The sequence below is a fragment of the Cyanistes caeruleus genome, unplaced genomic scaffold (assembly GCF_971803275.1).
Source record: "Cyanistes caeruleus unplaced genomic scaffold, bCyaCae1.hap1.1 HAP1_SCAFFOLD_65, whole genome shotgun sequence".
Classification (NCBI taxonomy): domain Eukaryota; kingdom Metazoa; phylum Chordata; class Aves; order Passeriformes; family Paridae; genus Cyanistes; species Cyanistes caeruleus.
The window spans coordinates 5,110,605-5,121,343 of NW_028255884.1; the positions used below are offsets into that span (position 1 = coordinate 5,110,605).

The 10,739-nt window shown below is 51.5% G+C and overlaps 1 protein-coding gene across 1 annotated transcript; it reads right to left on the minus strand.

Annotated features, from left to right (window-relative positions):
• Positions 1–337: 337 nt before the first annotated feature.
• On the minus strand, positions 338–10,168 carry LOC147647276 (uncharacterized). The gene is made up of 4 exons (XM_086872632.1): positions 7,186–10,168; positions 5,771–5,924; positions 2,409–2,487; positions 338–2,222 (listed from the first exon to the last, which is right to left on the minus strand). Exons 3-4 carry the CDS (start codon positions 2,458–2,460, stop codon positions 1,216–1,218), a joined length of 1,059 nt encoding a protein of 352 aa, XP_086728758.1. The 5' UTR covers positions 2,461–2,487; positions 5,771–5,924; positions 7,186–10,168; the 3' UTR covers positions 338–1,215.
• Positions 10,169–10,739: the final 571 nt, after the last annotated feature.

Below are 10,739 nucleotides of genomic sequence, written 5' to 3' on the forward strand. Positions count from 1 at the left end.
AAACACAGTTTATTGAGTGCTCATCAGCACTAATATGCGATAGAGGGAAAGAGAAGAGAAAGCAAGGCATAAGGAAAAGAGAGACAGATGAGGGAATCTTCGGGCCGTCTCTTACAACCCCACATCCCAAATCCCAACCCCAACCCATCCCATCCCATCTCTGCTGGACATCAAGACCCCCTTCCCAAGACCAATTTCCCTCATTTCACACCTCCCAAACTCCATCTCACCCAATACCCATCTCAGCCCTCCTGATTTGCATCCCATTTTGCCCAATCCCCTTCCAACCCCATTCCACCTGATGCCTTTAGAAGGCTGACCTAGAACAGAGGCTGGACAGAGTTAAGTATAAAGTTTATTAAAAGGCCTTAAAGGATACAACTTGTGCCTGGCCAACAAGATACAACAAGAGCCTGGCCAGGGCTACACCCAAGATGGACCAAAAACAAATGTCACACAAATGGACAACTGATCACAAGGTCGCATATTTTTAGAAGTTTAGGTCCATCTCTGTATTTCGGTTCATGGTCCAATTAGAGCTTCAGATGATGAAGTCCCATCCTTCCTGTTTTCTCTCTTCAGTCCACACTTGTTCATACTTTTGGACATGGAACTTATAATGACTGTCCTTGGTATCAAGCTAGTAAAGGAATTGTTTTGTCTACCTACTCTGTGAAGAGAGCTAACTAACACTTAATAGGAAGTTCAAAGCTACAAACTCAGGCAGTGCAGAATTTGAAAAATATGAAAGCTAAAACTTAAGGCAACACACCCTGCAGGACAGTGGAATCCAGCAATTTTGGGTGGGATTGAGTAGATTTCAATGGCACTGAGTAGTTTTGAGGTGACAGATAGAATTTGCTCATCTCCTTGCGTGCCAAGAGATGAAGACAAATATACCAAATACCCCCAAAACCCTCCCCATTACCTCCCTGAATACCAGATTCCCTTCAAGCACTAGTAAAAGAGATGTTTTAGATGCCTTTGATGAATCTGTAGACTTTTACCCCAATTTTGTCTGTTTTAAATAGATGAAGATGAATCAAAAGAAAATTGGGGCCAAATCAAAATGACCACCAGCTCAGTGTCTTCCCAACACAGATCACTGGGAACGTGGGTCATCAGGTCCTGCCCAACGTGGGTCCTCTGATGGGGGATGGAGCTGGAGCAGCGCATGGACACCTTCCTGCACTTGGGGCACTCGCAGGGCTTCCCTTACCGGTGCCTCCGTTGGTGTCTGGTCAAGTTAGAGCTGTGGCTGAAACTCTTCCCACACTGGGGACACTCATAGGGCCTCTCCCCAGTGTGGATACGCCGGTGCCTGATGAGGGTGGAGTTGTGCTTGAAGCCCTTCCTGCAGTCATGGCAGCGGAAGGGCCTCTCATCTGTGTGAATCAGCTGGTGCTCGAGGAGGCTGGAGCTGGTCTGAAACCTCTTCCCACACTGGAGACACTCATAGGGCCTCTCCCCAGTGTGGATCATCTGGTGGATGGTCAGTTTGGACCTCCAGCTGTAGGTCATCCCACATTCCTCACACTCATAGGGACGTTCCCCAGTGTGAGTCCTCTGGTGGATGGTCAGGCTGGAGCTGTGGCTGAAGCTCTTCCCACATTCCCCACACTCATAGGGCCTCTCCCCAGTGTGGATGCGCCGGTGCCTGATGAGGTGGGAGTTTTGCTTGAAGCCCTCCCCACAGTCAGGGCAGCGGAAGGGCTTCTCATCTGTGTGAATCTGCTGGTGCCTGAGGAGATTGGAGCTGCTGTGAAACCTCTTCCCACACTCAGGACACTCATAGGGCCTCTCCCCAGTGTGGATGCGCTGGTGGATGATGAGTTGAGAGTTGAAGCTGAAGCCCTTCCCACATTGCCCACACTCGTAGGCCCATTCCCCAGTGTGGATCATCTGGTGGTGGATCAGGCTGTTGCTGTGGCTGAAGCTCTTCCCACACTCCAAGCACTTGTAGCGCTTCTCCCCATCCTGAAGCTGCTCATGGACCACCAGCTCAGAGCCCTGGCTGGATCTCCGGCCGCCTTCCCGGCACAGGGTGGGTCTTTCCTCCTCAGAGCACCCTGGGATGGGTTTGGAGCCCCTCCTCCTGCAGGATCTCTGGGGCTTTTCCTCCCTGTTGGATTCCTGTGCTGTGGAGCTGCTCAAAACGGCCTCTTCCACGAGGTTCTGCCGTGGGGATTTGTCCTCCCTGGTCTCCATCCTCAGCTCCTGGTCTGGGGGAGGAAGGACAAGGAGAGGATGGGATTTGCCTCCGTGCCAGAGGGAAGGGGAAGGAGATCCCCCCAGTGCGTCCCCGGCAGGACGGCGTCGGCAGCGGGGTTGTCCTGCAGCCGGGGGCCAGGCTGGGCTGGGAGATGGAGCAGGAGAGAGGGGGAAAGGGGCACTGACTTCCTCCTCACCTGCCTGGGTGTCCTGGGACGTCTTCCTCTTCCTCACAGCCTCCTCCTCCATCCGGCCAAGGTTTGGGAATGGGAAATCCTGGTTTGGGGAAAAATACAATTCATGAGCACATTGGAATAGGGGGTTCCTCCTGCCCAAGGCCCTCTCTAGAAGTCACAGGGCACCTTGTGCCCATATAAACCTCCTAAACACCAAGATTCAGTCCTGAAAATGCCTCCCAGGAGTTCCCCATCTCTGGTCTCTCCCCTTTGCTGTTCATGGGTTCCCCCCTGTTCCAGCTGCTGGGGGTCACGCTTGTACTGTGGGTCCCCTATCTACTCAGTCCCTGCCCTCCCCTTGCTTCTGAGAGTGCCAGGAATCCAAAAAGTTCCTCTCATTTTTGTCTCAACATTTAGGGATGTTGGAGGTTTTTGGGGTCCCAGGGTCCCTTCTCCCCTTATTCTCTTCTTGGGGGTGCAGGTGGTCCATGGAGACCCCCCTGACCCCTCTCCAGGCTGTTGAGGGTCTTGTGAATTGTGGCACTCCCCTTCTCTGGGGGTCCTGGGGGACACAGGGCTCTGCTCCTCCAGGCTGCCTCTGCCAGCAGCTGCCACCAGGACCCCCCAAGGGGCATTTTCTGCTCAGCTTTGGAGTTCTTCATTCGTTGAACATTCTCCCCAAAAACCCAACCCAGGGACCCCCCAGGATATCTGGGACGAGCTCCCCCTCCCTGGTCATTGCTGGGATGGGGGGGGTGATGATCCCACGGGTGGGGGACTGTGAATTTGGGGAATGCTGGACTGGGATATACTGGGTGTGACTGAGATAATACTGGGATAACAAGCACCTGACTGGGGTTACTGGGAGTGTCTGGGAATGGCTATGGACATGCTGAGGGCAACTGGGATATACTGGGAACACACTGGGAACAACGGGAACCATGCTGGGGACAACTGAAAGCAACTGGGCGTGACTGGGACCATGCTGGGAGGGGATGGGACTATACTTGGAGCTACTGGGTGCAACTGGGATCACACTGGGAGAAACAGGGAGCAACTGGAACCACGCTGAGGGCAACTGGGATCTAACTGGGATCACAGTGGAAGCAGCTGGGCCATGCTGGGCAAGACTGGGACCATACTGGCAGCAACTGGGACTGCACTCAGGGTGACTGGGAGTGGCTGGGAGCAACTGGGAACAGCTGGAACCACACTGGGAGAAACTGGGAGTAATTGGGACCGTGCTGAGATGGACTGGGACTATTCCAGGGACAACTGGGATCACACTGGTAGGAACTGGGAAGAATTGCAACTATTCTGGGATCATACTCAACTGGGATCATACTGGGATCACAGTGGGAGCAGCTGGGTCCCTGCTGGCTGAGACTGGGATCCCACTGAGGGTGACTGGAATCATACTGGGATTGACTGGGAGTGGCTGGGAACAACTGGGATCATGCTGAGAGCAACTGGGAGGAGCTGGGAATGACTGGGAGCGTGCTGGGGCTGACTGGGATATACTGGGAGAGACAGGGAGTCCCAGGGATCACACTGGAGGCTACTGGGGTCACACTGGCACTGCCAGGGAGCAACTGGGGGCCACTGGCCTCATACTGGGAGTGACTGGGATCAGACTGGGAGTGACTGGGATGAGACTGGGAGTGTGAAGGAAACTGGAAAATTGGGGAATAAAATGGGAAAAAAAGCAGGATCAATAAAAGGAAAATAGAAGGGAAAAATTTGGGAAAAAAAGAGAAAAAACCAGGATGAAATAAAAAAAAAAAAAAGGAAAAATCAGGAAAAATTTGGGAAAAAAAGAGAAAAGTCAAGGAATAAATGGGAAAAATTGAGGAAAAAATCAGGAAAAGAAAGTGGAAAAAATCTTAAAAAAAATCAGGAAAAATGGGGAAAAAAATCTGGACAAAATAGGAAAAGAAGAAAAAATCAGGAAGAATTGGAAAAAAACTGAGAAAATCAGGAGAAAAACTGGGAAAGAACTTGGAAAAACCAGGAAAATAAAGAGGCATAAAATCTAAAAATAGTAGAAAAATAATGGGAAAAAAATTGGGAAAAAATCAGGAAAAACTCAGGGAAATTTGAGAAGAAATTGGGAAAAAGCTAGAAAAAAAATGGGAAAGGAAGATAGAAAAATCAGGAAAAAATAGGAAAGGAATGGGAAAAAAAAAAGTGAAAAAATGGGAAAAATCAGAGAAACATCAGGAAAAGAAAGCCAAAAAGACCCTGGGAAAAATCAGGAGAAATCAAGAAAAAATTCGGAAAAAAATTTGAAAAATCAAGGAAAAAAAAAATGTTTGAGAAAGCTTGCAAAAAAATCAGAAAAAAAATGTGAAAAAAAAAAGAAAGATCAGGGGAAAATCAGGGAAAAAAACAGGAAAAGGATTAAAAAATCTGTAAAAAATCAGAAAAAAATAATGAAAATTTTCAGGAAGAAAATGGGGAAAGCCAGAAAAAATTGGGAAAGGAGAAGGGATAAATCAGGAAAAAAAATTGGAAAAAAATTGGGAAAAATGGGTAAAATCAAGAAAAGAGAGAAAAAAGAAACCTGGGAAAAAATCGGGAAAAATCAGTAAAAAAATTTAGGAAATACAGGGAAAAATCAGGGAAAAATGGGGGGAAATCAGGAAAAGAAATGGTGGAAAAAATTGGGAAAAATCAGAGAAAAAAAATCAAGGGAAAAATGACGAAAAGAAACTGGGGGACAAAACCTGGGAAAATGCTGAAAAAATTGGGAAAAAGCCAGGAAATATTTAGGAAATGAACAAGCATAATTTAGGAAAAATTTGGAAAAAATGGGGAAATATTGGGACAGATCAGAGGGAAAAATCAGGAAAAAAAATGTGAAAAATAAGTAAAAAAAAATTGTGAAAATTGAGAGAAAAATCAGGAAAAGAAAAAGGGAATAAAACCTGAAAAAAATCAGAAAAAAATTGAAAAAATTGGGGGAAAATCAGGGAAAAAATTGGGAAAAATCAGGGAAAAAATGTGAAAAACCAGGAAAATCAGGAAAAATTGATAAAAAACTGGAAAAAAATGGGAAAAATTGGGAGAAAAAGGAGGGAAAAAATCAGAAAAAAAGCAGGGGAAAATTAGGAAAAAACTAGGAAAAAACAGGAAAAAATGGGGAAAAAACTGGGAAAAAATCAGGAAAAAATGGGGGAAAAAAGAGTGAAAAAATTGGGAAAAATATTGGGAAAAAAACCTGGAAAAATCTGGGATAAAACGAGGAAAAGAAAGAGGAAAATAATCTGGAAGAATCAGGATAAAATGGGGATAAAAAATGGGGAAAAAATGGGAAAAATCAGGAAAAAAATGGATTAAATCCCCCTATCCCATTTTTCCATGGAATTTTAGGAATTGCCTACCTGAGAGATTGTAGAAGAATTTCCAGACCTGAGAATCCAGGGAGTGGGCAAAGGTGGAATTGCAGATGAGCTACTCCAGGTTTTTTGGAAGACTGATGGCTTGGTCCTCTTCCAGCTTCCAGAATATTGGGATGAATCCCACACCTCCTTCTGGCTGGAAATCATGGAAAAATCATGGAAAAATCATGGGAAAGCTGTGATTTAAATTCATGGAATTTTGCCACCAAAGCACCCTTTTTTCCCCACCAAAATTTCTATTTTTTTTCCCCCAAATTTCTATTTTTGGGATAATTAAATGGGGAAGATAGAAGGAAATGGAGAAAAATAGGACAGAAATGGAGGAAGAACGTGGAAAAGTCGGGGGAAACTACAAAAATATGGGGGGGAAATGAGAAAAATGACAGGAAAAATGGAGCAACAATGGGGGAAAATGGAGCCAAAATGGGGGAAAAAATTGGAAAAAAATAGGGAAAAATTGGGGAAAATGGGATGGAAATGGAGGAAAAATTGGGAAAAATGGGAGAACGAAATGGAAAAAAACTGGGATAAAATTGTGGAAAAATGAGATAAAACCAGGATAAAAATGGGGAAAACTGGGGTAAAAATAGGAATAAAAATGGTAAAAATGTTGCAAGAATGGGGGAAAAATGGAAGAAAATGGGGAAAATAGGAGAGAACATGGGGAAAAAAATGGGGAAAAATGGAGCAAAAATATGGTAAAATGGGGAAATGGAGAAAAAACAGATTAAAAATGGAAAAAAAAATGGGTAAAATAGGAAAACCTGGGGAATAATTTGAGTAAAAATGGAGGAAAAACAGGAAAAAAAATCATAAAAACTGGGAAAAAATGAGGAAAAATGAGATAAAAAAGGGAGAAATGGAGGGAAAAAGGAAAAATAGGAAAAAAATAGGGAAAAATAAAAAATAGGATAAAAATGGGGAAAATTGTTATGAAAATGGGATAAAATTAGAAAAAATAGAGCAAAAATGGGAAAAATGGGATAAAAATGGGGGAAAATTGGATAAAAATGTGGAAAAATGGGATAAAATGGAGACAAATTGTACTCTAATAGGGAATGACTGGGAGTGATTTGGCTTATCGTGGGGCTCACAGGAAACTGGAGCCACACGTGGGGAGCAACTGGGCAATGCTGGGAGCAGCCACTGCCGGCACCGGGAGCCCCGAACCCCTTTCCCGGCCATGCCGGACCCGCATCCCCCCGGCCCCTTTGCCGGGGCTCTGCCGCCACCGCCACCGGGACCCCCCAAAAACACCTCCCGGGGACCCCCGGGGTGCCCCCGAGGGGCATCTGCGGCTCGGCTCTGGAGCCCTGCCATCCCCAAACATCCCCCCCAAAAACCCCACAGCCAGGGAGCCCCGGGGTATTTGGGGCGAGCTCCCCCTCCCCAGGCACCTGCGGGATGGGGGGCGATGGTCCCGAAGGAGCTGCAGATGCAGAGAGCGGGGAGCGCAGGTGGAGCCTCCTCTGCCTGCTCCAGCTCTTCCTCCTCCTGCTCCTCCTCTTCCTCCTCCTCTGTCCCTCCTCTTCCTCCTCCTCTGTCCCTCCTCTGTCCCTGGGCGCGGTTCGGAGCCCTCGGGTGAGCGGGGCCGGGCCGGGACACGATGGGAAAGGGCTGGGTCCCCCCCAAACCGAGCTGGGGGCAGCGGAGCTTTGGGGGAACAATGGGAACGGGGCGGGACAGGGGAACAGGGGGAGGTGGGAGCACTGAGGGTCCCCCAGTTCACCCCAGGAGCCCCAAGCCCCGTCCCAGCCCCCCCAGTTCCCCCCGCAGCCCCGGCTGAGGGGGGCTCAGCCCAGGAGCCGCCGTCGTTCGGGGCTCCCCCGAGTGCAGGAACGGGAGAGTTCCCGGCTCGGGGAGGCCCCAGCACAGGAGGGGATCTTGTCCCTCTTCCAGGGCCCTTCAGGGTCTTCAGGCCCCTCTCAAGAGGAGTTTTTCTCTTTTCCAGGTTTTTTGGGGGGGATCCCACCACTACAGGGGTGTTTTTTCCTCCCCATTTTAGGGTGTTTGTGCGACCGCAGCCCCACAAGCCCCTTTTGAGGGGGGATCACGACGGCTTTAAGTGACATTTTTAGGGGTGTCCCCACCCCAAGCCCCTGTAGGGGATGTTTTGTCCCCCAGGGTGGATTTTGGGGGTTCTCTCTACCATGGCCGCTTTAAGGGCCCCCCGTGTTGTCGGGTCCCACTGTAACTCCTCTTAAAAGGGCAACACCGCTCCCGTTGGTTCCGGCAGTGGAGCCCGGGAGGGGTTGGGGGTCCCGGGAGGGGTTGGGGGATGCCGATGAAGGCGATGGGGTCCCCATGCTGGGTGCAAACTTTTGTGAGGGGTTCCTGGGGATTTTCAGAAGTTCTGGGTGTTTTTGGGGCCATGGTGGTTTCTTGGGAGTTCCCAAGGGGGTTTACAGGGGTCCTGATGGGGGAATTTGGGCGATCCCGGGAGTGGAATTTGGGATCTCAAGGCTGTTTTGGGGAACCTGCTGGTGATGGACATGGGGACCCCATGCCAGGTATGAACCTTCTCAATGTCTCTATGGGGTTTTGCGGTTTTGGGGAGTTTTTGGAGCATCCAGGGATGTGTTTGGGATCAGGGGAGGTTGGGGTGTCCCGGGGGGTTTGGGGGTTCTCGGCAGGTTTGGGGGTACCTGGGCAATGCGGGTGGCAGTGCTGGGGACCCCGTGCTGGGTTTGAACCTTCTCACTGCGCACGGGCAGCGTCAGCGTGTTCAGGGAGATCCTGGGGGGCCCGGGGGGTCACCCCAAATCCCAGGGACCCCAAATGCTGAGGGACCCCTCGAACTGCCCTCACCGCTGGATCTGCTGCAGGCAGGGGGGCACCAGCACTCGGCCCCCACCCTCCACCATCACAGGGGGGCTGTGGAAGAAATCTGGGGGTGCACGGACAGGTCGGGTGGGACCCAGAAAGTCCTGGGGGAGGGGACACGGGGGGATTCCCAGGAATTCCCGTTATGGGGGAAAGAAGAGGGACCAGGAAGAGTTTGGGGGCGCTGGGTGGGTCAGGGGGGACCCCCAGGAGTCTTGTGGGGGGTGGGAAGGGCAAAGAACAGGGTGATCCCCAGGATGGGTTTGGAGGGGAACCGGATTGGAGCTCCCATGGCTGCGGGATGGGGAGATCTGCCCATGGAATTCTATGGGAATGGAATGGCAGTGAGATCCGTCTACAGAATTCCCATGGGAATGGGACAGCAGCGGGATCCATTCACGGAGATCCCGTGGGAGTGCGATGTCTGAGATCCATCCATGGAATTTCCGTGGGAATTGCCACATTCCCAAATTTTGTCCTCCCAAATCCCACATTCCCATTCCCATATTCCCATGGGAATTCTGCCCTCCCCACCTTTACACTCCAGCGCCTCCCGCCCATATCTGACATATTTCCGGAGACATTCCCTGCAGCTGTGAGCCAGGGAATTTGTTAATCCCTCAGCCTGGATCTCAGGGATCCCCATGGCGATGCCACAGTTGCCATCGCAGCCCCACAGATCCCCCAGCCCCGGCTCCCCCCGCTCAGCCCCGCTCTGGCTGTGCCGCTGCTGCAGCATCTGCAGCTCCCCGCTGGCCCCGCCATTGGCGCCGCTCTTTGCTGCCCGCCAGTGACAGCCCGAGGCTGCAGTGACGTCACCGGTCGCCGGGCAGATCCCGGCGGCGCAGGGCGGCCAAGGCGGAAGCGAAAGTGCCCGAGGGAGCGCGGGGGGAGGGGACGGGGCAATTCCAGGGAATTCCCCTGGATCCCCTCCCGGGATCCCCCGGGACCCTCCTCGGCCGCGCACTGCGGGACCCCCGGGACAAACTGGGCTGAACTCCTGGGCCCTGCGCCCAAACTCTGCCTGGAACCCGCCGGCTTCGGCCCAAAGCGGGGGAAGCCCCGGCATCCGCGGATCCCATTTTTCCTGCGGCTGCGGCTCCCCAGCCCCGGCGGAGCAGGAGCGGGCGCTGGGAGCCCGAGCCCCGATTCCCGATCTCCTTCCCTCTCTCTCTGCTGCTCTCTCCCTCTCCTTTGGGTGATCAGAAATGCCAGAGCGGCTGGAGAGCCCCGTGCCCAGCTCGGCTTTCCCTGGAAAGGGAGGCCTGGGGGTGCGGTGCCCCGGGATGGCCGGGAATGGGGCTCCGGGGGTCCCCGGGCTGACGGAACCGGGGGATCCAGGGGCTGCCAGGGGAGGATCCCCGGGAAAGGGGGTGCAGGGCGCTGTTGGTGCAGGAGAAGGGGGTGCAGGGGGTCCCGGAGCTGGGGAAGGAGATGCGGGGGGGTCCCAGGGCCCAGGAATGGGGATCCAAGGGGGTCCCAGGGGGGCTCCCCAAAGCCCCTCCCAGGGCACAGCAGGAGCTGGGTCAGGAGCTCTGGCAGAGACAAAAGGGGGTGAGCCCGGCATGGGGGGGACATGGGGGAGTCACAGGCACTCCCGGGGGGGGGACACGACCCCCGGGGACCCCTCCTCACCTTCTCCCACGTACCCCAACAGAGCCCCTAAATGGATGAGCAGAGCTCGGTGACTGCAGTATGAAACTTGTTCAGTGGCACAGGAGGATTTAGAATTGAGGACAGGGGAAGGGTTTAACCCAGCCTCCTGTTTGAACAGCCTGGAGAGGGGGCTGGGGAGAAACCCATGCCTGCATTGAATTGAGAGAGATCCAGACCCGGGCTGGGAGAGATTTGAGACACACCCACCTTTGGACTTTGCTGTCCACAACACCCTGTCACATAAAGGTAAAACCTTACAAAAGAAAGGACTTGGAAAATCATGGTTTAGGATTTGTTACGTGGGCTTAGTGTAGCTAGCAGCTGGCCTGATAAGTTCCCAGGCAAAAACATCTTGAGAATGAAAAGTTTGTTAACATAACAAGCTATTCTTGGGGAGAAAAACAAGTGCACCTGTAGTAACAAGGGATCTGTCCCATGGGAATCAGTAGAAAAAGTATGAAAACATTGTTAG